We start from the raw sequence: 25754 nt of genomic DNA on the forward strand, positions 1-25754 counted from the left end.
TAGTCTCTTAAGATGATTTATTGGCATGACATTTGTCCAGGACATCAAATATCGTCAGCGACTCCCCGCTGGGTATCCCGTAGCCCTTCTCCAGGCCGTGCGGGTTGGAGGGCGTGGCGCAGCTCAGCGTGGCCTCCTTGCGCAGCGCCCGGTCCACCTCCACCGACGTGAAGAACGCCACCGACATCGGCAGATCGTGTATCCCCACCCTACAATCCATACATCCATTCTTAATATTATAAATGGTAAAGTGTGTGTGTTTATCTGTCTGTCTGCTAGCTTTTCACCGTTTAACCGATTTTGACGAATTTTGGTACAGAGATAACTTGCATCCCGGGCATACATAGGCTACTTTTATCCAGGAATAGAAATCAAAGAGTTCCCACAAGATTCTTGCAGGCCCATCCGCTTAACCGATTTATACGTATAGTAGTAGCTTGCGTCCCGGAAATCAACATAGGCTACATTTTATCCCGGAAAATCAAAGACATCCCACGGGATTTTTACAAAACCTAAATCCATGCGGACGAAGTCGCGGGTATTATCTAGTAGAAAATAAAATTCAGACAGACAAAAAAAAACAGGGCATGTGCGAGTCGGAGATCTCGTACCATAGAAGATAGAAAACTTTTTAAGTTTTTTCTTAAAGCACAGTATTTTATCGGCATTATTTTTACAGGGTGCTCATTTCTATTGCCGCTATAACAACAAATAATAAAAATTTAAAAATGACCGCCATGTAAATTAAAAAAATTAAAAAGTTCATAATCTTGTACCACGGTATGGAACACGCCGCGTCGTGTGCAAGTCCGACCTAAGTATAATCTTATATAATTTATATGGGATTTAAGCACACCTCTGTGAACAGAAGGCTCGCGTGAACAGGTTGGTGATCTGCAAGGCGAGTGCAGTTTCATACTTGTGCTCGTCGCCCACCAGGTATCTCACCTCGTCGTGAAAGCTCAGGCAAAATCTGGCAAAAAAATAAATCATACAGTCATACAAAAGCATCAGTACAAAATACAAGAAGAATAATAATGAGCTATAGCTGTAGACCTTAGTAGTTTGAGTTAAGAAACAGATTTTAAAGGCCAATAAAAAAAACGAGCACGGCCATACTGAGGCGCATGAGGTTCACAAATCACCCGGCCGCTTGCTCTAGTGCACGCGATAACCAACACGACAGGAACGCCGTAGCGGGCAACGAGGAGTCGATGAGTTCGAAGGTGGCATACCTCGCCCTAGGAGCGAGCTCGGCCATACTGACGAGCATGAGGTGCAGAAAGTCGGCGGCGGCACTCTGCACGGCCCAGTTGAGTCTCGTGCCGCCCCAGCGCCCGCCCGCCTGCTCCAGCGCGCGCGACAGCCGGCCCGACAGGAACGCCGTCGCGGGCGACTCTGAATCTTAAAGAGCACAAAAATAAAGTTCAATTTATATTGGCAAGTTATCGAATCGTGGAATTATTTTACAAATTCTTACTCGAAATTAAACTCCATTAATTTTGCTGCAATTTAATCTAAACTTTATTTCTCAGTGCTTAAGATTAATTTTTCAGAGGCAAAAATTTGCACGTCGCTGACACGACTTCAAAGTTTTTACCCATTTAAAGTCGCGTCAAAATACCAAACAAAACAAGCTTATGTAGAAAAGAAGAAGTTTGCGATATTGTTAATAATAAAATTGATTGAGCCAAGTGAGGTCTCCAATTCTACTTGGATGAATTTGTGCGCCCGTCCCTCTGTCAACTATGCAAAACTTGAACACAGTTTAGCTATTCATTTAATTATTATTGATCCATCAATCTACATTTATATTCTATACTAACAAGCAGCAGTTTATAAACTTAGTTAATAGGGTAAAGGGTCTATATTGTGTACACCATTGCAAAAGTACTGAAACATAACTGGACATACCTGCGATCTCCTCCAGTTTGTTGAACATGTGCGACTCCGTCCCTCCGAGCCACGCCCCGCGCTCGAACATCTCCTCCAGCCTCTTTCCGCTCAGCTTGGCGAGGCGCATCGCTTGGTAGCCCGACATCTCCAGAGGCTGTAACGACCAATAGTACATTAAGAGGTCCCATGACGATCACGCGGCTTGACCTCAAGCACGTAGATTACGTACGTGCTTGACCATCTCGGAAGCCCTGCACTGTCCAGGTTTAAAAGTTATTTTAAAAGGGACGAGGTGCCAGCCGAGTTCGGGCTCATGATTCCATGTCCCTCCCTCCTTTCTCGGACCGCCACTGGTTATGAAAAAACCGGCTAGGCGCGAGTCAGACTCACGCACCGAGGGTTCCGTACTCGGGTTGTTTTCCGACATTTTGCACGATAAATTACGATCGATTGCGATTACATCGAATGTGGTTCAGGACGGATCGTTCCCATTCCCAGTTTCTGTAAATAGAAACCATCGAAACTAACCTGGTCTCCCAACTCCTCGTCCATGAATCCTTCCATGTACTTGGTCTTGAGGCGATACACTCGCCTGCCCTTGGTGGTGCTGAACATCTTGGCGGCTTTGCTCTTGGCCTCGGATATGGTCATGGTCGGGTTGAACTGCTTCAGCAGACGCTCGGCGAAGTTTTGACCGGCACCTGTTGTTGGTGGACTTTGATAAAAACCCCTAATTTACAATATAGGGTAAAAGTTTTTTGGGATTGACTAAATTTTTTTGGAGTGGATGTGCCCTTAGTTTTAATTTACCACCAGCCGGTTTAAGTTGTGCGTTATCTAACAATGCAATAAGTAATTTCGTAAAGTAGACTCGGTTAAGTCAATGTCGCTGGGAGAAGCAAAAATCAATGATTTTGCAAACCTCACGAAATCCCAGAAGTCCCTTAATGACTACCTCGTTTCACTTAACAAAAATGAAATGGCAAAACACTGCAAGTCATTTAGTGAAATTATCATCGGTTATGTCACTTGTGCATAAGCATAAGATTAGGTTCAACAACCGTGATCCAGAATGTCAATATCTCATCTCCACGATTCCACGTGCACTATCTGACCTTACCCCTGCAGTGTATGTGTCGCGCGAAGCCAGAAGCTCAAAGGGTTCCCGAATGCTGGTTGGAAGCGAGCTGGTGAGCACCGTAGCGAAACGAAGGTTGAGTAGGTGAAGCTGAATGAAGGGCCAACCAAGGCGAGTTTTCTGGTGTCAAATGGACACCATAAAAAATCACACTCACCGTATATCCTGGCGTAGTTGATGACCTTAGCGTGGTCTCTGTTGATGTCGGCGGCTCTAGCGGTGAGCGAGTGCAGGTCGGTGCCGCGGCGCTTGTCCCCGGCCAGCACTGCCCAGCCGAAGGCGCTGCCCCCGCACAGCCCGATACCACTGTCTCCCAACAGCGCTGCTATCCAGAGCTCCTAGGAGTTTTTTTTTAGTAAGACAGTTCTGCGCTTGATGACATTCATGCCTTAATGAAAGCTATGGTCTAAGTAGGAACGCGCTTGCCTAGAAGTTGCCTATACACTCTTGCTTTGACAGTACTGAAGCTATACGTGGCAGGCAACATTCGCATGAAACTGAAAGTATTTATCACAAAAGCGTACTTAAAATACTACCGACATCCTTACATTCATATACAACCACAAATTCACGGTTTCCGTATTTTCTCCTTTACAGCTGTGCTAGACATGCCACCTGACCATGATTCTAGGTCAACGGGAAGTATCCCATAGGTTTTGATTCCCTTGACAGACAAACAGACAAGGACCCTTTTTTCTCTGGAGATATGAAGCCCTATATAAGTGTAGGTAAACACCTGCGAGTCAACGTCGGCGCCTACGAACTTGTACCCCGGCGGCGCCTGCACCATAGCGCGCAGCTCCGAGCCGATGCGCTCCGCGTGCGCGTTGCTTGCGGTCATCCACGTCGGCTCCGACGCTCTATACCATGTAACAAAATGGAAAACTAAAAAAAGTGATATCCAAACCCACTACAAAGTAAAAAAAACGTGTATGTATGTTGAAGTCAGGCGAGCTTCACGCTTTGATTTCTAGTTTATTAACCCCCGACCCAAAAAGAGGGGTTTTATAAGTTTGACGTGTGTATCTGTGTGACAGTGTGTGGCATCGTAGCTCCTAAACTAGTTTTTTTTTTGTTTGAAAGATGGCTTGATCCAGAGTGTTTTAGCTATAATCCAACAAAATCGGTTCAGCCGTTTGAAAGTTATCAGCTCTAGGTACTGTAACCTTCACGTGTCGGGTGTGTTATAAATTTTTAATTTACACTTGTTTTATTACATACAATTGTCAAGAGATTCGGTACCGTCTAGTGAGAGTCCCGCACACCACGACCTGCGGCACGATGGCGCCGTAGCGTCGCGCCGAGCGCCTCAGCTGCTCCGGCAGCAGGCGGCGCGGCAGCCACACCACCTGCTGCCCCATGACGCGCTCGCGGTTGTTGCGCCAGTACATCATGCGCCCGAACGACAGCACCTGACCCCCGCCTTCATACAATTGGTACCGTCTAGTGAGAGTCCCGCACACCACGACCTGCGGCACGATGGCGCCGTAGCGTCGCGCCGAGCGCCTCAGCTGCTCCGGCAGCAGGCGGCGCGGCAGCCACACCACCTGCTGCCCCATGACGCGCTCGCGGTTGTTGCGCCAGTACATCATGCGCCCGAACGACAGCACCTGACCCCCGCCTTCATACAATTGGTACCGTCTAGTGAGAGTCCCGCACACCACGACCTGCGGCACGATGGCGCCGTAGCGTCGCGCCGAGCGCCTCAGCTGCTCCGGCAGCAGGCGGCGCGGCAGCCACACCACCTGCTGCCCCATGACGCGCTCGCGGTTGTTGCGCCAGTACGACATCATGCGCCCGAACGACAGCACCTGACCCCCGCCTCCATACAATTGGTACCGTCTAGTGAGAGTCCCGCACACCACGACCTGCGGCACGATGGCGCCGTAGCGTCGCGCCGAGCGCCTCAGCTGCTCCGGCAGCAGGCGGCGCGGCAGCCACACCACCTGCTGCCCCATGACGCGCTCGCGGTTGTTGCGCCAGTACGACATCATGCGCCCGAACGACAGCACCTGACCCCCGCCTTCATACAATTGGTACCGTCTAGTGAGAGTCCCGCACACCACGACCTGCGGCACGATGGCGCCGTAGCGTCGCGCCGAGCGCCTCAGCTGCTCCGGCAGCAGGCGGCGCGGCAGCCACACCACCTGCTGCCCCATGACGCGCTCGCGGTTGTTGCGCCAGTACGACATCATGCGCCCGAACGACAGCACCTGACCCCCGCCTTCATACAATTGGTACCGTCTAGTGAGAGTCCCGCACACCACGACTTGCGGCACGATGGCGCCGTAGCGTCGCGCCGAGCGCCTCAGCTGCTCCGGCAGCAGGCGGCGCGGCAGCCACACCACCTGCTGCCCCATGACGCGCTCGCGGTTGTTGCGCCAGTACGACATCATGCGCCCGAACGACAGCACCTGACCCCCGCCTTCATACAATTGGTACCGTCTAGTGAGAGTCCCGCACACCACGACCTGCGGCACGATGGCGCCGTAGCGTCGCGCCGAGCGCCTCAGCTGCTCCGGCAGCAGGCGGCGCGGCAGCCACACCACCTGCTGCCCCATGACGCGCTCGCGGTTGTTGCGCCAGTACGACATCATGCGCCCGAACGACAGCACCTGACCCCCGCCTTCATACAATTGGTACCGTCTAGTGAGAGTCCCGCACACCACGACTTGCGGCACGATGGCGCCGTAGCGTCGCGCCGAGCGCCTCAGCTGCTCCGGCAGCAGGCGGCGCGGCAGCCACACCACCTGCTGCCCCATGACGCGCTCGCGGTTGTTGCGCCAGTACGACATCATGCGCCCGAACGACAGCACCTGACCCCCGCCTTCATACAATTGGTACCGTCTAGTGAGAGTCCCGCACACCACGACCTGCGGCACGATGGCGCCGTAGCGTCGCGCCGAGCGCCTCAGCTGCTCCGGCAGCAGGCGGCGCGGCAGCCACACCACCTGCTGCCCCATGACGCGCTCGCGGTTGTTGCGCCAGTACGACATCATGCGCCCGAACGACAGCACCTGACCCCCGCCTTCATACAATTGGTACCGTCTAGTGAGAGTCCCGCACACCACGACCTGCGGCACGATGGCGCCGTAGCGTCGCGCCGAGCGCCTCAGCTGCTCCGGCAGCAGGCGGCGCGGCAGCCACACCACCTGCTGCCCCATGACGCGCTCGCGGTTGTTGCGCCAGTACGACATCATGCGCCCGAACGACAGCACCTGACACAAACTGCTTGATAAGCTACATTTGGGGCCTACGCAGGCGTAAAAGTAAAGTCCCGAAGCGTAGATAAAGTATCCACCGAGAACTATGCACGGAGTCAACGCAAGCGGTGTGCGATCATTTGTTCGCCGGAAGCGGACCAACACTCCAACGCTCGCTCAAGGCGGACTCAAACCTGCTGTTTGCGTTGATGACTTAATGCGCCTTGAAACATTGGTTCAAATTTTTTCGAGGAGACCCCCGTACCTACTCCTGAGTGGGCCGGTCAGTTGAGATTTACGGCCACTCGGTTTGTTTGAATCCAGAAATATTAAACGTAGTATTAAACTAAGAGCTGTCATGCTCGGCCCACATTAAATTCAACGTTAATGCCCAATAACGCCATAATTTTCACGATAATCCCGCCGAAAATCAACGGGTTAAACAAAGCCACACGTATTATACCAATTGAACTTGCTAAAATCGTCTAACGCCAAATGGCAATGTGAATGCAGGTTGTGGCTACACCTACGGTTAACGCGTTTTTCCACGGCATATCCCGTTAATGTAGCCGGGCCATTATAAAGCGCAAGGCACACCTTCTCAGCGTCGTCGCCGCGCGCGGAGAGCACGTTCTGGCTGAACATGTTGAGGAAGTCCTTCGCCAGCGGGTTGCCCACCTTGTACTTGGGCCCGTCCTTGTGCGGCAGCCGCAGGAAGTGACAACAACCTGCCAACCAAAACATAATGTCAGCAGAAAATTCCATGTTGAAACATTTGAATATCAAGCAAATGACTTCCTCCTGGAGGTGACCGCCACATTTTAATAGACTACTATACCATTAAGGCGGTTTGGGGAGGATGCCGTGGGGGGCGGTTTGGGGGGCATGGAGTCTTAGTAATACAAAAAAAGTTCACCACGATTAATCTGGTGACAGAAGGGCTGGCTCATTTTTTGCGCAAAGGATCCAGTGCAGAAATGCAGCCATCATCACACATCATTAAAAAACAAACGAGAAAAAATTCATCCCCACTTTACGTGTAAGGGAGGTACCCTCAATTTTTTATTCATGATACTATTTGACCACTGTCAGCGTGATTATGTATACCAAATTACAGCTAAGGGTTGCTTGTTGACTACGGAACACTAAAACCGAATCACCCTGTATCTGCACACCGCACCACACTCCGAGCCCGTGGTACTGGTTGGCCGCCGCCTGCTCGTCCCGCGTCTTGCGCGCGTAGTACGCTCGCCGTCCCAAGTCCTCCTGCAATATTTCAATCATCATGAATCCATTGCCGGCTCACTACTGAGCACCTCTTCTGAGAATGGAAAGGGTTTGGCCATGTGCGGATAGGCAGATTTTACACACCTTTGAGAACATTATGAAGAACACTTAGGCATGCACGTTTCATCACGATATTTTCCTTCACCGTTAAGGCAAGTGGTCTTTAATTGCTTAAAACGCATATAATTCCACGGAATTAGAACTTCTCTAAGTTACAGGTGCCCGGAATTGAAACCTAGACGATACAAGTGGGAGGCCGACCTCTATCGCCCTTATCAAGTACGAAGAAGTAGCCCACCGTATTGTTATCCCAAAATGCGATTATTTAATTCTACGTCCTACCTCCACAGTGTTAGGCAGCATGTGTATATCCGCCTCAAACTCATTCTCCTTGCAGCTCAGCAAAGGGCAGGTCTGCAGCAGTTTGTGCAAAGGCACTGCAGGCTCATCGTTCGTGTCGTCTTGCGTCCTGCTGTACGGCACCAGGAACCCCCACCCTTCCGTCTGCAGGTAGTGGAGGGGGTAGCCCTCCCAGGAGAGCCGCAGCAGTTTAGGAGTTATCTACAAAATGTTATTGAAAACTGCCATAACTCTTGCAGATAAGCGTATTTCCATTTTAGAGAATCGTCAAACTCTATAGAATTTGAATCACACATTTCTTCCCCCCCCCCCCCCCCCCCACCCCCCTCTTGCCCCGATTGCCATCTTAACAAGTGTAATTATGTTATAACACCCCCGACAAGTTAACATTACAGTAACTCGAAAAGAGCTGATGACTTTCAAACGACTGAACCGAATTTCTTGAATTATAGCTAAGAACACTCTCGACCAAGCCACCTTTCAAACAAAAAAAAACTAAATTAAAATCGGTTCATTTGTTTAGGAGCTACGATGCCACAGACAGATACACAGATACACACGTCAAACATATAATACTCCTCTTTTTGGGTTGGGGGTTAAAAATCAAAAAAAAAAAATCACTTTACCACTAGAGTGAACTAGACCAATCTGTGTTAATAGGGAAACAAATCCTCCTTTCTAAGACGAAAGTTTTGGCCATTTAAATATTTTAGCGGTTTCTGATAAATATTAATATTAGTATGTAGTAAATAAGAATAACCCACCTGCATACTGGTCGTAACATTGTTAGCGCCCGGCGTCCAATCGGGATCCTTGCTGGGCTTCGTACACAGTTTCCTATACCACGCGGGGTAGCCCGCCAAGTACGGCCTTTTCACCGGCAGCGACTTGCCCAACACATACAAATACTCCAACTTTTCACTCAACTCCTCCACATCTTGATCTAAGTCTACCTGTATCTTTAAACTTTCGATATATTCTTCGCTTAGAATGCTGAAATTCCGATTAGTCTCTTTTGATTTTGCAGCATGATTTTCATTACAGTCTTTGTTAGCATCACATTTTTCGTTCTTTTTACTCTTGGCGATATTTTTTTTCAGTTTTAACGTCTGGGTCGACCAATCCTGGTCCCACATCCAGAGGTCGTCTTTGTACGCTTGGTTCTCCATGAGGCGACACGTCTCGTCCGCTTTGGCCGACAGGATCTGTCGCGATTCTAGCTTGAGGTCTTCGAAAACTGTTTCTGCTGAGTCTATGTACTGCTGCCAATTTGAGTTCACTGGGAGGTAGGCTGAGCCTAAGAAAAGCATTTTTTATTTTTATTTTGTGTGGTTCCACACCTCAAAAGGAAGAAAGGGGAATACTTCATTGTCTGTATGTCTGTTGTGTCCGTCTAGAAACCTATGGAGTACTTCCCGTTGACCTAGAATCATTAAATTTGGCAGATAGCTAGGTGTCTTATAGCACAAGTAAAGGGAAAAATCCGAAACATCATAAACCGAAATAAAATGTAAACTTTTGTAGATGCATAAGTATCATGATGTGGTTAACATCATATTTAACGCAATGGAATTAAAATATAGATCAAAATTAACAAATCAGTGATTTTTTTTATTTGTTGGTTGTGAGCTGAAGTGGCAACTGGCAACATAGAGACGTTGTGGTCGCAAGGTTTTTGTAAAATTCAGATACAAGTCAGCCCTTGACTGCAATCTCACCTAGTAGTAAGTGATGATGCAGTCTAAGATGGGAGCTGGCTATCCTGGAGGAGGTATGGCAGTTTTTATTAAACCCATACCCCTTTGGTTTCTGGTAGGGTGGTAACTAGCCACGGCCGAAGCCTCCCACCACACAAAGGTGCTGGAATACGACCTCGTAGCGTCGGAAGACCCGCACTAGGTGGACATACGACATCCTACGGAAGCCTACGGAAGCCACTGGATGGCATGTGGAAGTCCCTACAAGAGGCCTCCACTCACCCAGCTCCAGCATGCCGGCCAGCGTGACGGGGTGCGGGAACCGCTGCAGGAACAGCGGCAGCAGCTCGCGCAGCACGTTGTGCGTGGCGATGACGTCAGCGGCGCAGTACTTCATGAGGCGCTGGAAGTCGCCGCGCACGTCCTCGAGGGAGCCCTCGACGAACACGTCGCGGCTCTCCTTGTCTATCGCCGCGCCGCAGTACAGCTTGTGGACCTAACGAGAACTCACTTTCACGGGTATCACCATCAAACCTACGATGCAAATGTTGTTCCACGCGCTCGTGTACTGTGTACGGATGTAGCACTCACACTAATGCAGACGGCGAACGGTGTGCTCCGCTCCTTCACCCCGCCGACGCCTAAAAATGCTATTGCGACGCCTCTTGCGGTTAAGTTATTACGGACGACTATTAAATTGGCGCGGACTATACTAAAGTAATCGTCTAGTTTTACAAGTCACAACAAAATATGCTACTGAAACTTGTTGACTTGTGAACGAGCAGTTTTAAAGTTAGCGCGAATTTAGCATTCAAATCCCAACTCCTCACTCCGGATGCTGTATTTCTAAGGTGTTGGGAATTCAGGAACTGTCAACAGAGAAATGACATTTAATAGATGCTAGGCATAAACATTATTAATCCAATCAGAGTTGGAACTCTTCAATGCTGGTAACTGCACTGACACAGTGCCCATTTAGTCAGTCAGTCAGTATACAAAAGCAACAGTAACTCACATCGGTCAAGCTGTTCAGCGAGCTGATCTCCATCCAGTCGTCATCAGAAGGGTGTGGCTCCTTGTTCTTGGCCTTGAGCACGGTGCGCTGGTAGCTGGTGACGCCGCTCACGCAAGTGTGCATCGACATCGTGTCCATGAAGCGCACCCCTGCATCAGAGGGTATTGTCAGGGCCTCAAATATATTTTTACGGTTCCGTACCTCAAAATGTAAAACGGAACCCTTATAGGATCACTTTGTTGAATAGAATAGAATAGATTTGTATTCAAATAAACTTTTACAAGTGCTTTTGAATCGTCAAATAATTTACCACTGGTTGTCTGTCTGTCTGTCAAGAAAACCTATAGGGTACTTCCCGTTGACCTAGAATCATGAAATTTGGCAGGTAGGTAGGTTTTATAGGAAAAATACAAGAATAAATCTGAAAACCGCGAATTTCGTCAATTTTCAAAGTAAGATAACTATATCAAGTGGGGTATCATATAAAAGGGCTTTACCTGTACATTCTAAAACTGATTTTTATTTGTTTTTAAGCATAATAATTTTTGATTTATCCTGCAAAATGTCGGAAAAAATACCCGAGTACAGAACCCTCAATGCGCGAGTCTGACTCGAACTTGGCCGGTTTTTGAAAGCATATTTGTGATTGATAACGCCCACGGAGTTTTTTGTCTCTGTCATGAGTACGGGATTACGTAGTCGTCTCACCTGTCTTGTTCAACCAGTACTGTTCCTTGATCTTGGCCCTGTCGTAGGCCACGTTGTGCCCCACCACCACCCGCGGCCGGCTCAGCTGAGGCATCTCCGACAGGAACTGCTCCGAGCCGTCCGTCTCCAGAGGTATCAGGTCCTCGTACCTCACGTTGTCGAACTTCTGGTGTTGCTCCTCATTCGCTAAGGGTTCACTGACCCAGCCGTACCTCAAAGGTAGGAAGAATACATGAGAATATCTTTAAGGATGTTTAGCATGCTTTACAAAAAGGTTACAAATATGACAGTTTTTTAGTGCCTTTTGTGGTACCGAGATAGTTTACGATCAAGTAATTGACATAGGAAACTTTTTACCAGGAAAATCAAAAAGTTCCTGGGAGATCTTTTCACTTAAATCCACGCGAACAAAGTCGTAGACATCATCTAGTTGCAAATAAGTAAAGAAATATTACCAAGCATCTGGAGACACAGCACAGGCCAAGGTAGGTCTTTTGCCAGCCGTCATCAACACTTCCACGTCAAGGATCAGGGCATCATCAGGGGGATACGCCACCGACTCAGTTCTGTTTGCTGTGTACCTGGTCCAGCCTTTGTGATTCAACCATTTCTGGTGATAGGATGAAAACAATAAAATTAATGTAATCCTTTAAAGATCATGTTGTTTCTATATTGATATTTAGAATTGTTCTCATATAAGTGAACTTTGGTCTTTTTGAGAAAATAAACTTTTTAAACCTAATGTGCAATGGTTTTGGCAGAATCATGTCATAATTAGTTTGTAATTACATTAGCACTTAGATTGTTGTAACAAAAACAGTACAGTTTGTTGTAGGCTAACTCTATCTAGGGTATGTTTAAAACTCATTAGAATAGAATAGAATCAAATAAACTTTTAAACCATTGGTTTGGAGTGTCTTTCCTACTGAGAAGAACCAGAAATAATTAAAATCAAAAGTCAAAATCATTTATGCAAAATAGGTACTATTGTACACCTTTTGATTGTCTGATTTGTTAGATTTGAAAGATGATATCATAGTGATAATTAATTAACTAAACTTAAAACTAAAGCTACGAGGGTTCCAAACGCGCCCAAGTCTGAGAAGAGCCCATTACAAACTCAGCAAGGTTAATTACTTATTATTAGCATTAACTTTAAGTACACTTTAAACAGATGTTAAAGACATGTATCATGCATGAAGGTGTTTAACATCTGTTTAAATTGCTAACAAAATTAGTGTGGTAATACCATTTAATTTTATCAATTTATGTGGATCAATACCTCCGGTAAAGCAGGAAGCATACATGTGGACAGCACCGTCAGAAGCTCTTTATATGGAGCACTTTGCTTACTGCCTATATTGTAGAAATGCTCCAGAATATCCTTTCCCTCCAACTGCGGCAGCTTCAACTGCACATCTGGTGTGTGGGAGATGCTCCTGAAGTCTATACCATGCCTTTGGAGGTCATCTTGACAACTGAAAATAGTATAGAGATTACTATTACAAGCATAAAGAAAGACTATATTTTCTATCATTTCTTTTTCATCGACTACTATTGAAATGATTTATTTCAAAAATAATAATATTATAAGTACTTTACTATACCAACACATGATATAAAATCAAGCACTCACTTTTTGTTGAATAAAATAAGATAAAAACATTAGGTATAGATTATAGCAACTTTTTAAAACTTGGAAGGAAGCAGTTTTAAACAAAGATTCAATGATGGCAACGCAACAACTTAGCTATAATCTCCAATTTTGGTTGTTATAGTTGCTAGCAGTTTCTTTACTTTTGCTTTTTGGAGTTTAGATTCTAAAGTAGAGAAAATCTCCATTTGTAGTCCAAAAAACAAAAGCAGAGACCCTATCCAAGCATATGAGTAAAGAACTAAGAGGTCTCAGCAAAGATCTCCTTCAAGTCGGTAAACAACAACTTGTATGTAAACAATGCAGAAATGGCTTTACCTTTTAATTACATCAGGACTGACTTTCAAAGCTGGATCTTTGAATAGTTGGTCATAAATGTTCTTTGATATCATTTGTATATTCACATCGTTAACTCGAAATTCTTTTGAATTTGCACTTTCTTCAATTTTTACTCCTTGGAGGTTAGAGATACTGAGTGCCTGGTTTTTGTCATTTATATATTTTTCCTGTTTGATTACTTTGATTTCACTTGTAGGCAAGACATCACTGTAACATCTACGACATAAAATGCACATTTTCTGAGCGTTTTTCAACATTTTGTTGATTTTTCTCATCCTTATCTTACAAAAATATAAATAAAACTCCCGCCTCAAACCAAACCACTTTAAATGACTTTACTCTTGTCCAATCTTGTCAAACTTGAACGAAATTATCTATGGTGGTTGCCATCACAGAGTACATTGAATATAGTTGCCATTTAACTGTCAGATCGGCAATACAAAGAGCCATAGAGAAGATTGAAGAAAAGAAGACTATTGACTATGCCATCACCAACCAGTCACCAGAAGATCCACAGGTCATGGCACATTGAACATTCACTCTAACAAGAGATCATGGGCTTCCACTTTCCACTTAGGCCCAGCATACTCAGCCCAAGTACTCCCTATTTCAATAACACACGCTAATATTTTTCTAGTTTTTTAATGATCATTCATGTACTTATACATAAGCAAATAGGATACATTGATGGCTTAGCATCTCATGGTTGGAAGATCTTTCATTTTTCAAACAAAAAACTTATCTAGGATTATATTTTATTATGGGGTCAAATATTTTTAACAATAATACTTCCAAAATACAATTAAAATTGCATACATATAACTTAAAGATTAAATTCTAGGTGCAACTTATAAATAAGAACCTTCTCCTTTTTTGAAGTCGGTTAAAAAGGAATGTAATAAAACAACAAGTCATATTTCAGTTAGTTCTCAGTTGATAGTCGCCGTTCTGTGTAATGTATCGGACCCACGGTAGTGCTTGGTAGCCACTCTTCTCAATGATTTTGAGATATCTCACTTGGATTCCGGAGGTTGTGAAGTACGGGATTTCAAATTTGACTTGAATAGGTGGCTTGCCATCGGTGTCCTCACACTCAACGGACGGGAGACCAAAGTGGGCTCGCATCAAGTACTCTTTACCTCCTGGGAATGATTTAATAGACCAAGTGATTGCGTTTTGTTCTGGAGTATACTTCACACTTCCTATAGTGGTCTTGAATTTTGGTGAATCGGCATCAGCCGGGACGGGAATTATTATCTCCACATTATTGGCCGTGGAACGTCTCTTAAACTGGGATTTAGCTTTGATCATATACTCAACTCTAGAGTGTGCATGACGCTCTATCACAGACTCGATCCATATCAGAGGTTTGACATGGGTGTTTAATCTGTACGACATAAGTTCAAACTCTCCATCGGGCGGTATGAATGAGATTGTTCTGTCGTTTTCAAATCGCGACAGTCTCACACACTGGTGGAATTTCACATCTTCTAACTCAACAGACTTTGATTTGCCCCGGCCTGTGCTTTCAAAGAGCACTTTGTCATTCAATCCAAGCCGCAATTCAGGCATACCGGATAAGTAGACTCTCATTTTGATGGCACCCACTATTTCACTCCTTAGAACATTCCCATTGGAGTTAGCCAATAAGTTAACCGATTCGATCACATCGAGGAACACTTCATTTTTCCTGTATTTAATACCTTCAGACCTCCACGAGACGGCGTTGGTGACCGCCATTGGGATCCGAGGCTGCATTTCTAACTTATGGCCTTCTTGTGTTATGTACTCTTGCAGGATCTTGCTGTCGGTCGTCTGCGGGTAGCCGAAGTCCAGCAGTTCGTCTAGCAACTCGTAAATCACGACAAAGTTGTCGCGAATACTTTCCTCCTCTAATTCCTTAAAGTACTCGGTCATCACTTCAACTATTTTATAGAGAAACACAAACACGAGAGCGATGTTGGCGTTCTTCTTCGTAGTAGACACGATGTAGAGGTTGTTCGTCTTGATATACGCGAAGGTACACTCGCTGGTCTGCAGCAACGGCGTCAACATGCCCTCTTCTTCCTTCTCCATCAGAAGCGGCATAAACTTGTCTATGACCCCCATGTCGACATCTCCACGGTAATTTCTCGATATGAGAACTTTGCCCTTTACATCCAATATGTAAATCGCCGACGAAGACATCTTGTTACCTGAAATTAATACTTATCATTGAGTGAAGAATTGGATTACAAGTGATTACAGCTCCTCAACCTCAAACCTGTTCAAGTACTAGTTACAAGCAAAAATAATGGAACTAGAAAAAAGCTATTGTAGGTATAGAATAATTTATGAGTGGCAATATACCTTGATGCCCTGTACTTGCTTGGAATTAAGTCTTTTTAATTAAAAAACATTGCAGCTTCGCAAAATTTATTCGTGTCCGTGTCGTGATGACGCAATTGACATATTGACATTTGTTAAAAATGACAAAAATCATCAAATATAAACCAGTGTTTACACTTTACGTTTTTGGTTTTCCCTTTTACCATGGTATTGTACTTCCTAGGGGATCTACTTTTTGAAAAAACAATCGTCCTAATTTACCCTAAAAACCTCAAAATAGTTCAATTTAGGGCATTTAATTATAACAAAGTAATTTCCTGTTTTTAATATTATTCCAACATTCTAAATTTTGTGAGTAACTAACAAAATAATATAAAACTAACTAACTAATAAAATAACTAATAAAATAACTAATAAGTAACTAATAAAATAAGTATTTTGTGAGTTTTGTGAGTAGTCTTTGTCTTATTAACTAGTTAGTTAATAAGACAAAGAAAGTGTTTGATCATCTATTTCTTGTGTGTAATTTCAAATATTTGTAATAACCTTTCAGTCACATCCTATGATTATCGCAAAGTAAGGGATAAATATCTGCATATATCGATGCAAAGTAAAAAAGTTGTTTTATTTTCCCTTTTCTAGCCTTTTTGGGCCTCTGCCCTTTAATAAAAATTTAATGAAAGTAAAATAAACAAAATGTGGGTGTAAAATATACCCTAGCTGTTACACTAACACGTCCTAAAGTTCGATTTTACTCCGAATCCTTGCATAAAAGCCAGTCATATCTGACATCAGTCGTTTTGCTTTAAAATAGAGCGAAAAAGTTCAGTAAACACTGAGACAAGGAAGAGCATTATGGCCATATTATGGCCTTAGTGAAGATCACAGAGTACTTTCAAAAGGACAAGGACCAAAGATAATAATTCTCTACTCTACGAACCAAAGCCGTAGCGAACCTGGGCAAAGAGGCTATAATAGGCGGGTTTGATTTACGTTTTCTGTGGTTTTCTGTATTTTGCGGTGTTTTGTGAAGTGTTTGGGGTAGGTCGGGCGTCAGAATTCTGTTTTTTACTTTGTTTTTGTTTAGTTAAATTAACTCAACGGCTTTTGTCCATGGGAATATTGATGAAATGGTCAATTATGGTGCTGTTTGAATCTAGCTGTGTAATTAGTTTCTTCTGAATGGCACGTGTTCTGTGATACATCGTTGAGAATGATAACGGGGACCCAGCAAAAACAAAGAAACCCCATAGTTTTCTTAGATATTTCAATCGATGGCGAGAAAGGTTAGTTCATCAGGGACCTGTTTGTTATATTATCAACATCACTGTTAAATGCATGTATGATTCATTCATACTACCGTAACATACTGTAACTTAGTAAGTATTATGACTACATAATAGAGAAGATGGTTTATTTTAAGATTATTCCTATTCGAGCATTGAATTTTATTTAATATTCAGTTCAGTGGGACGAGGTCGTGCAAGTAAAGTGTTCTCGATGCTTTGCTCTTGATGCTAAGCTTTATATATCAGGTAATGTAATGATGATCAAATCTAGGTATGAGCACAGGTCAACAACATTGTAATACAAATGAAAATAAATGTCAGTGCAAGTTGATAAAGCTGATAAATGAAGGTTGAACAACTCCAGTGTACCTACAGATTGTATTTAAATTGATAATTTTATATTGAATTTTAAAGTATTTAAATTTTCCACTCTGCTGTGCGATTGTGGATATTTTTTATGTGACATGCAGGTTCATGAATGAAACTATTGATTTGAGATCTTTATGCTTTGATGTTAAGTTCCATTAAAGAATTGCTTAAGTGTTATTTACCAGTACAGTTTTGAGTAATTTAGTACCTATACAACTTATAAATTTTAATATCCTAATGTAACAAAATAATACTAAATTATAATTAGTGCTTGCATTTGTATAATAACTAGTTCAAATTTTCGATACCAAAATGTAAGATATTCAAGAATTTGACTAATTTCTTTAACTAAAGGCACAAAATGAAATAGAGCGTACTTTGCTCATATTTAAGTTTTAATTAAAAGAAGGCAGATTTATGCCCGCAATATAATACTGTCTAGTTTTAAGTGTCTCGTTTCCAAAGAAAATGTTGAAGAACGGACCAAGGTTAGAAGCAAGGTTAAACTTCAAACATTTAATTTTATGTGTGGTGTGTGTGTGACTTTGAGCTGCTGATCTCATAATGATTCTTTTGTTATTCTTAAGATGACTTACATTTTATTGTAGGTACATGCTCTTTCATTGATTTATTACCTAAATCTTTATTTTATACAATATACCTACTTAATTTGTATTTTATTATGTTTGTAGTATGTATTACTTTAATGCTTATTGATTTAACTTTGTGTGACCATCCCGCAATCTTGACACTAAATCCATACACTAAAGGTAGTCTGTAAAAGATTGCTATAGCAATAAGGTCGCCTTTGCACCATCTAGATTCTAATGATCTCAAGAGTTTTTTGTGAGACTACATATCGTGCTTTTATAAAACAGTCAAATTACAATTTGTTAATTAATTTCTGTTATTATACACTTAAATTAGACTTCTCAGTAAGATACTAAGCAAATAAGGACAGCTTTTGATTTTTCAATATTTTGATAACAAAGTTTCCCAATATTTGCAATGCAGTACATGTAAACAATGTGAACAAATTGCACCAAGTTATTAGTGTGGAACAAGCTTCAAATGTGTTTGTTATTTGTCTTATGAAATATTTTAATACATATACCAATTTTCAAATTGAATAAATTTTATGATGATCCCTTTTAATTAGCCCCCAACCCAAAAAGAGGGGTGTTATAAGTTAGACGTGTTAGTTTTTTTTGTTTGAAAAGTGGCTTGATCGAGAGTTCTTAGCTATAATCCAAGAAAATTGGTTCAGTCGTTTGAAAGTTACCAGCTCTTTTCTAGTTACTGTAACCTTCACTTGTGGATGGTGTTATAAATTTTTAATTTATACTTGGACAGCTATCAAAGGAAATCCTATGATCATTTCCTTTGCTAGCTGTCTAAGCACCTCGGAACCTCAATATCCATCCTTCAAGAAATATATGACTAAATATACATTTTTTGTTGCAGCTGGTCGAATTGTTATAGAGTTGAGATATGATGTGGTGCCAAAAACGGCTGAGAACTTCCGCGCCTTGTGCACCGGCGAGAAGGGAGTCGGCGTGTTCGGCAAACCCTTGCATTTTAAGGGATGTCGATTTCATAAAGGTAACTCATTGACTTTTTACTTGTTAGGGTTCTGTACCTCAAAAGGTAAACACTTTGTTGTCCCCCTGTCTAAAAGATATGTCTTCTTGACCGAGCAGCAAACAAAGGTGTTGTCAATAACACAAGTTAAGGAAACAATCCGAAAATCGTGAATATATGGATACATCACTAAAAACATTTAAATGTGTTCACACAGAAATACTTTACTAAATCACATATAGTCCGTCACTAAAGTGTTAGGTATATATTGTATGATGGTACAAAACTCTTTGTGTGGGAATCCGACTCACACTCGACTGGTTTTTCAGTATCTTAAGAGAAAAAGGAAAGGAAATAGAATCACTGTTGCCAAACAAATGGACTGATGGGCGTGTTTCTATTCCAGCGATATCACAGTTCATGCTGCAAGGGGGAGATATCATCAACAACGACGGGACGGGTGGTGAGAGTATCTATGGACCAACATTTGAAGATGAAAACTTTAAGATTACTGTAAGATTATATTGGGTTATTTTCTGTATTTTTAAATTAATTACTGTCCAAATTTTGTAATAAAAGTATACTTTTCTGAAGTCTATACACACAGATTTTTATTTTATTTGATAAAACTAGCACTTGACTTTACCTTAACCAGTGTTTAAGTGCAGAAACCAGCCCAAAGAGAACAGACCTTAACCAGCGTTGGCGCCGTAATCTGACTTACAGAGTTTATAGTTACTCGAGATCTTCAAGATTGTCTATATTTTATTTTATTTTTACTAAGTATTTTTCTCGTCATTCATATCTTGGTTTTTTCATTATATATTTATTTTTAGCATGACGCGGGCGTGGTCAGTATGGCCAACGCTGGACGCAACAGCAACGGTTCCCAGTTCTGCGTGACCACCGTGCCGTGCCCGCAGCTGGACGGCACCAACGTGGCGTGCGGCCGCGTGCTGGCCGGGCTCGGCATCGTCACCGAGATACAGCAGCTCGCGGACGACGGACAGCTCACAGTGGTCAGTATCACCACACAAGCACGTCAGTATCACCACATGAGCACGTCAGTCTTATCACATTAGCGTGTCAGTATCACCACACGAGTATGTCAGTATAACCACACGAGTACATCAGTGTCACCACGCAAGCACGTCTGCATAGCCGAAGCGGGTCTCAGTTTTCAGTTCTTGGCAGCTCTTTTATACTATGGTGGAAAATACAAAAATACTTTTGTAGCGATTAAGTGTATATTTTTTCCCCCAATTTATTTCTTATTTTCGGATGGACAAAAAATAACCCTGACAAGTTCAAATTCATACAATTCTTCTTCTTATTTAAATGGTCCCTCTATACTGGACAAGACTAATGATTCACAGGAGTGCCTCATAGAAGATTGCGGGGAGATCACGGAGGAGAGCTGGGACGTGTGCTGTCGGGACGGCTCGGCCGACTGCCTGCCCGAGCACCCGGAGGACCTGCGCGTCAACCTCACGGTAACTACATCACTGAATAGTAAATGCCCTGTTGTGATGGTCAGGGAGACCACGACGCTAACTTTAAGTGTCGGCGAAAAGTTATTGCAGGAAAAAATCAGGCAGGCTCACTTTCTTTCGCAGAAAAAAGTCTAATCTATCTTTACTAGTTGGTACTTTTAAGAATTCAAAAGTTATGAGGCTCTTACAAACAAACGGACAGAAATGTATCTAATGTTTCATTTATGTCCCCCCTCCACACCTCACCCTTGTAAAATAGTTTGTAAGCTGTGACCAAAAAAAAACGAATATTTTTTGGGGTTCTCTTTTCAGTTTGCTGCGATGTTCTAGCTTGGAAAAAAAAATTCTATACACCCAAAAACTGATGTTCATAATCATGTACGGAACCCTAAAAGAGTGACTCGCACTTGACCGGTTTTTAATGTTTAGATAGAGGAGCTAATGCAAAGCATCCGCGACGTGAAGAAGGTCGGCAACGCGCTGTTCGGCGCGGCGCAGTACAAGGCGGCGGCGCGCAAGTACCGCAAGTGCCTGCGCTTCCTGAGCCGCGCCGCCGACGTGCTGGCCGAGGGCAGCAAGGGCCACGGGGACGACTGTGAGTACTTCACGCCCCCTGCTGGCCTTGCTTTGCTTACTTACTTACTTCCACGCTACATAGCAGCTCCCGAACTCGTTTGGTGTCGTTTGTCCGCCTAGTGGGGTCTAGCACCGTGGGAATAATTATTATTAACTAGATGATGCATGCTACTTCGTCCGTTTAGATTTAGGTTTTTGAAAATCCCGTAAGAATTCTTTGCTTTTCTAGGAAAAAAGTTGCCTGTGTCAATTTCTGGGGCCCAAGCTACCTATCAAATTTCGTATAAATCTGTTAAACGGATGGGCCTTTCAGAATCCCGTGGGAACTCTTTAATTTTCCGCGATTAAAAGTAGCCTATGTCCCTCCCCGGGATGTAAGCTAACTCTGTACCAAATTTCATCAAAATCGGTTAAACTGTTGGGCCGTGAAAAGCTAGCAGACAGACAGACTTTCGCATTTATAATATTAGTATGGAATAAAGTAAAAAATGTAAAACAAAAAATTTTTGGAGACCTCCTAGCCTATGGCACCCGGTCCTTTACAACCAATTCATTTACACCTCATTCATCAAAATCGGCCCAGTAGTTTAGACACTAATGTGGAACACACAGGATCTGGATACAAACATACATACATAGATGGCTAAAATCATAACCCTTCCCTATTGGCTTTGCCGCAGTTGGGTAATAATTGAATATTTTTTGTCAGACAATGAGGAGATCATGACGTACCGCGTGCAGTGCAGCCTCAACCTCGCCGCCTGCGCCACCAAGGTGCAGGACTACCGGGCCTGCATCACCAGCTGCACCGAGGTATGTGGACTTTGGACCTATTCAACGCCTAGCTGAAATGTCATATAGCACAAGTAAAGGAAAAAATTTGAAAACGGTGGTTACACTACATCACACAAAAAAATTAAAATGTGCAGCTTACGAAAAAATTAATTTACTAAATCACGTGTTATAGATGGCGCAGTTCGTCATTAACTTGCAGTGTTCTACATAAAAGAGTTAGAGTTGTAGAGTATATCTTGTGCGATGGTGCGGAACCCTTTGCGTGCGCGTCAACTCGCACTTGACCGGTTTTTTTTAAGTTATAAATCGCTTAAACCATAGGTGCTCGGCATAGACGCGGACAACGAGAAGGCGCTGTACCGGCGCGGGCAGGCCAACTTCGCGCTGCAGAACTACGAGGCGGCGCTGGCGGACCTGCGGCGCGCCGGCCGCGCGGCGCCGCGCAGCGCGGCCGTGCGCCGGCTGCTGGAGGCGGTGCGGCGCGCCTACCGCAGCTACACCGACGTGCAGCGGCAGCGCCTCGCCAAGTTTTTTCGTGAGCACCAAGACTCGTGCGCCGTCGCCGGACGTCACTGAGGTGCGCCTCGAGGTCATGATCTACCAAGTTTTTTGACGGCTTCCGTTCCTTTCCAGCACGGATACTTTCTAGATTTTACGTAAAGATACGGCCTGAGATACGGCTTTCGTGAGAAAACCAGCATGCCTGAAAGTTCTACATAATTTTTAAGTCTGTGTGTGAAGTCTCCTATCCGTATTTGTCCAGCGTTATATACCATAGTCGAAGATGTTACTCTGAGAGGAGCCCCGTGCTCAGTAGTGGGCCGGCTGAATTGAGATGATAGTACGAAACAGGTCGGAGATGGCAGTCGCGGTGGGAACGTTCGGCACACTGACGTCACCCGCGCTATCCCGGTTGCCGAGGGCTTCATGAAGTGAGGTTGGGGCACCAGGCAGGCTTCACAAACCACCACGACTTTGTGATATGAGGCCATTTAATTTTATGACTTACTGAGTTTTTTGACAGGTTTCATTAGTTTCGAGGACGGACCATTTTAATAACAAGGCGCAAGGTATACGGACGCATTTAGACGTTCCATTTTACGTTCTCGCAGCGCGACAGTGGTGTAAGATTTCATGGAGACATTCATTGTAATTTTGAACCGTGTTACATATCCATGATGACGCGCAAAATTCACTTGACCAATTTACCTAAGTTACAAGAGTATACCGTAGGATACGGAAACGTAAAAAAAAATTGTGACTATTAAAAATTACTTTGGACTTCGTCTGTGTTGGCGTTTGCTGGCGCGCGTGCTGGCTGGCTTTTTGGGGTGTTTTTTTTTTTGTTAAGAGTGGCTGGTTTTTGTCTTCGTTGGTGCTTTTTGGTGGTTTGGCGCTCTAAAGGGGCGCCGAGCGTGTGTCGGCGGGTGCCGGCGCAGACGAAGTCCAAGTTTCACTAACTTGAAAATAACTACAAACTTTGCTTATCTGAGTAAAGCCAGATGAGAGAAGAAAAGAGAAAAAAAAAATACTTTTTGAATCTAATTTGTGATGAAATATTTTTTAAATTATTGTACACTGCCATTAATATTATTGAAAATTCGTTGTTTTAAAAATCGCAATTTTGCAAAATTGTTAACAACTAAGTTACTATTATATTGTAATCCTTATGTTTAGGTTGAAATTATTGATTTAGGTAAATTTTTTGTATGTCAATTGTGGCAGTGTCCAAATACTTTGTTATAGTCTTCACATGGGCATAAGTATTAGACAGTTGCTAGTATGTAAACTTGTAGCACATTAAAAAAATAAGAGCCTCCACAGCTCAACGGTTGAGGAGCGGACTAAATTCCGAAAGGTCGGAGGTTCAAACCCCACCCGTTGCACTATTGTCGTACCCACTCCTGGCACAAGCTTTGCGCTTAATTGGAGGGGAAAGGGGAGCATTAGTCGTGATAAGCATGGTCAATATTGTTTAAATTAAAAATCAGTTCCCCCCTGCCCCACTTTTAATATGGTTAAGTACCTACCTTCAAGTCAAGAGTGAATAGGCATCTTCTAGACAAGCGCGCGCCATATTAGTTTTCACCATTATTTGCCAGCAGGTCTGATTGCAAACAAGTGTTAAAAAAAGTTTTTCATTGTTCAGAATGTTTTCCCGAGTTCATTTCCATGATCAGCTGTTCGCAGGGTTTTCACATTGGAATTTTAAATTAACTGTTTATGTCTTTATAATATCTCCCACGGGTATATTACGCTGATTATTTTTTTGATGCACCTGATGTGACGGGCTTTATTTTACTTTGTATTAATTTTATCCGGACCAAATGGCCATGTGAAGTACCAGCGTTATGAATGAAAAGACAATAAAAGTCTCAATTTGGCTTATTAGAATTATGAGAATTAGGTTATTGTTGTATAAGTTGGAACAAATTGGTGCTTAGTTTTTATTTCCTAATTATTTGAATCGAATGTATTGCGATTACTCGATTGGACAAGATCGTTTTATAACTCGTTCCAATAAAGAACGAAACGACGTTAACCTTTTCGTCTCACTCCCACCGTACACAGGTACAGTATGTATAAGCGTGAGGGAATGATTAAGCCGCCAATCTCAACTCGTTTCTTAAATTCTTAACGAAACCGCGTTAACCTTTCCGTCTCACTCACACCGAACACAGGTACAATATGTATAAGTGAGAGGGAATGATTAACGTAGCCATTTTCAACTCGTTTCTTTACGAGTCATGAAGCTTGTATCTTCCAAGCCGATCTTAATTTTCGGAAAATAATGACCAATGTGTGTTACAGGCAAAATCCGATTTTGGCACAGACTATAGTTTTACCTAGCTAGAACTCGGTTATCGTGTGTTATTGTGACGCACACGTAACGTAAGGTCGTGCAACTTTACTACGTCAGAGTATGATATAATGACTTGACACTTTAAAACGTACATTTCGTGTACAATGCGTACAAAATGAGATCTCGCTTTAAACTCTGTGTCAAGTCTCATGTCAAAAGTTCGGTTCGCCTTTGAAATAAGGACTGAAATCGTAGTTTTGACATGACAGTTGACAGAGTTCAAATGACGAGTGAGTTCTCATTTTGTACGGACTATATTAAATAAATCTGACTCACCCTACCGCCCGTAGGTTTGACACGGCTCTCACGCGACATGTTTGTCTTACGTCGATCTGAACATAACAGGTCGACATCCCATGCGACATTTCACTTTAGTAGAATTTCACGAAACAGAACATGTTTTAGGGTTCCGTATTAACAAAAGGAACCCTTATAGGATCACTTCGTTGTCTGTCTGTATGCCGTATCTGTCAAGACTCGGGAAACCAAAACCTTTAGGGTACTTCCCGTTGACCAAGAATCATGGAATTGGGAGGTAGCAACAATGTCTTATAGAAAAAGTGAAAGGAAAAATCCGAAAACTGAATTTGTGGTTATATCACAAAAAAAGTGTTGTTTCTTGTACGATGCTACGGAACCCTTTGTGTGAGAGTCTGACTCGCAATTGACCGGTTTTTTGGTACCTAGACAAGTTTGAGGAAGTCGTAATGTATAAATTGGTTGCGACATATCGTTTGGGGTCGTTGTAACATGAAGTTTTAATGTTTAACTTTGCAATATTGTTTTTCTGTGTGAGTAAATTATGATTTGTTGATCTCTGTTCTTAATTCTAATTATTGAAATAAATTTGTAATTTCTATTTTTATTAGTATCAACTATGAACTACATATTATTATACTAAGTAATTATTTTTCTTTATTATTTTATCTTAGAATTTCGGTCTTAGCGTAATTATATTAATTTTTTGTATCCGGTAATATGTCTTAAATAAGCATCGATGTGAATCACAACTTATTACTGCAAATCCAAAATTAATATTGATTTTGACTTCATCTTTAACTGATACAAATCAGATGACTTATGTATGTTTGCACCCAGTTATAGGCTGCCTTCCAATTGAAGCGAGTTTAGCTAAACCTTCAACAATCAACAATATTATATAA

General features: G+C 43.1%; 3 protein-coding genes and 1 long non-coding RNA gene across 6 annotated transcripts in view; 2 read left to right on the forward strand and 2 right to left on the reverse strand.

Moving 5' to 3' along the window:
- On the reverse strand, positions 1–13635 carry LOC123876515 (DNA polymerase subunit gamma-1, mitochondrial). The gene is made up of 18 exons (XM_045922821.1): positions 13277–13635; positions 12587–12782; positions 11760–11914; positions 11305–11516; positions 10597–10745; positions 9864–10077; positions 8649–9181; positions 7867–8085; positions 7398–7503; positions 6835–6965; positions 6080–6252; positions 3771–3894; positions 3192–3372; positions 2425–2597; positions 1915–2050; positions 1236–1404; positions 857–973; positions 1–209 (listed from the first exon to the last, which is right to left on the reverse strand). Exons 1-18 carry the CDS (start codon positions 13570–13572, stop codon positions 8–10), a joined length of 3486 nt encoding a protein of 1161 aa, XP_045778777.1. The 5' UTR covers positions 13573–13635; the 3' UTR covers positions 1–7.
- LOC123876518 overlaps positions 10117–25754 on the forward strand; it is an 18737-nt gene continuing 3099 nt past the window's right edge. Inside the window, exons 1-2 of the long non-coding RNA XR_006798373.1 lie at positions 10117–10192; positions 23143–23147. This is a non-coding gene — a long non-coding RNA (uncharacterized LOC123876518). The remainder of the gene's footprint in view (positions 10193–23142; positions 23148–25754) is intronic.
- On the reverse strand, positions 13924–15773 carry LOC123876516 (AP-1 complex subunit mu-1). Of its 2 annotated transcripts, none has more exons than XM_045922822.1 (2): positions 15647–15773; positions 13924–15492 (listed from the first exon to the last, which is right to left on the reverse strand). In XM_045922822.1, the coding sequence occupies exon 2, from the start codon at positions 15482–15484 to the stop codon at positions 14216–14218; it is 1269 nt and encodes a 422-aa protein (XP_045778778.1). In that variant the 5' UTR covers positions 15485–15492; positions 15647–15773; the 3' UTR covers positions 13924–14215. The 2 variants fall into 2 exon arrangements, with proteins under 2 accessions (XP_045778778.1, XP_045778779.1); XM_045922823.1 differs by having other exon boundaries at positions 13924–15498; positions 15647–15768.
- Positions 16596–23127, forward strand: LOC123876517 (peptidyl-prolyl cis-trans isomerase D-like). Of its 2 annotated transcripts, none has more exons than XM_045922825.1 (8): positions 16596–16911; positions 18748–18885; positions 19271–19377; positions 19701–19883; positions 20241–20357; positions 20787–20952; positions 21643–21746; positions 22050–23125. In XM_045922825.1, exons 1-8 carry the CDS (start codon positions 16839–16841, stop codon positions 22302–22304), a joined length of 1143 nt encoding a protein of 380 aa, XP_045778781.1. In that variant the 5' UTR covers positions 16596–16838; the 3' UTR covers positions 22305–23125. The 2 variants fall into 2 exon arrangements, with proteins under 2 accessions (XP_045778781.1, XP_045778782.1); XM_045922826.1 differs by lacking the exon at positions 16596–16911 and adding an exon at positions 17247–17771 and having other exon boundaries at positions 22050–23127.

The sequence above is a fragment of the Maniola jurtina genome, chromosome 21, assembly GCF_905333055.1.
Source record: "Maniola jurtina chromosome 21, ilManJurt1.1, whole genome shotgun sequence".
In the NCBI taxonomy this organism is placed as follows: domain Eukaryota; kingdom Metazoa; phylum Arthropoda; class Insecta; order Lepidoptera; family Nymphalidae; genus Maniola; species Maniola jurtina.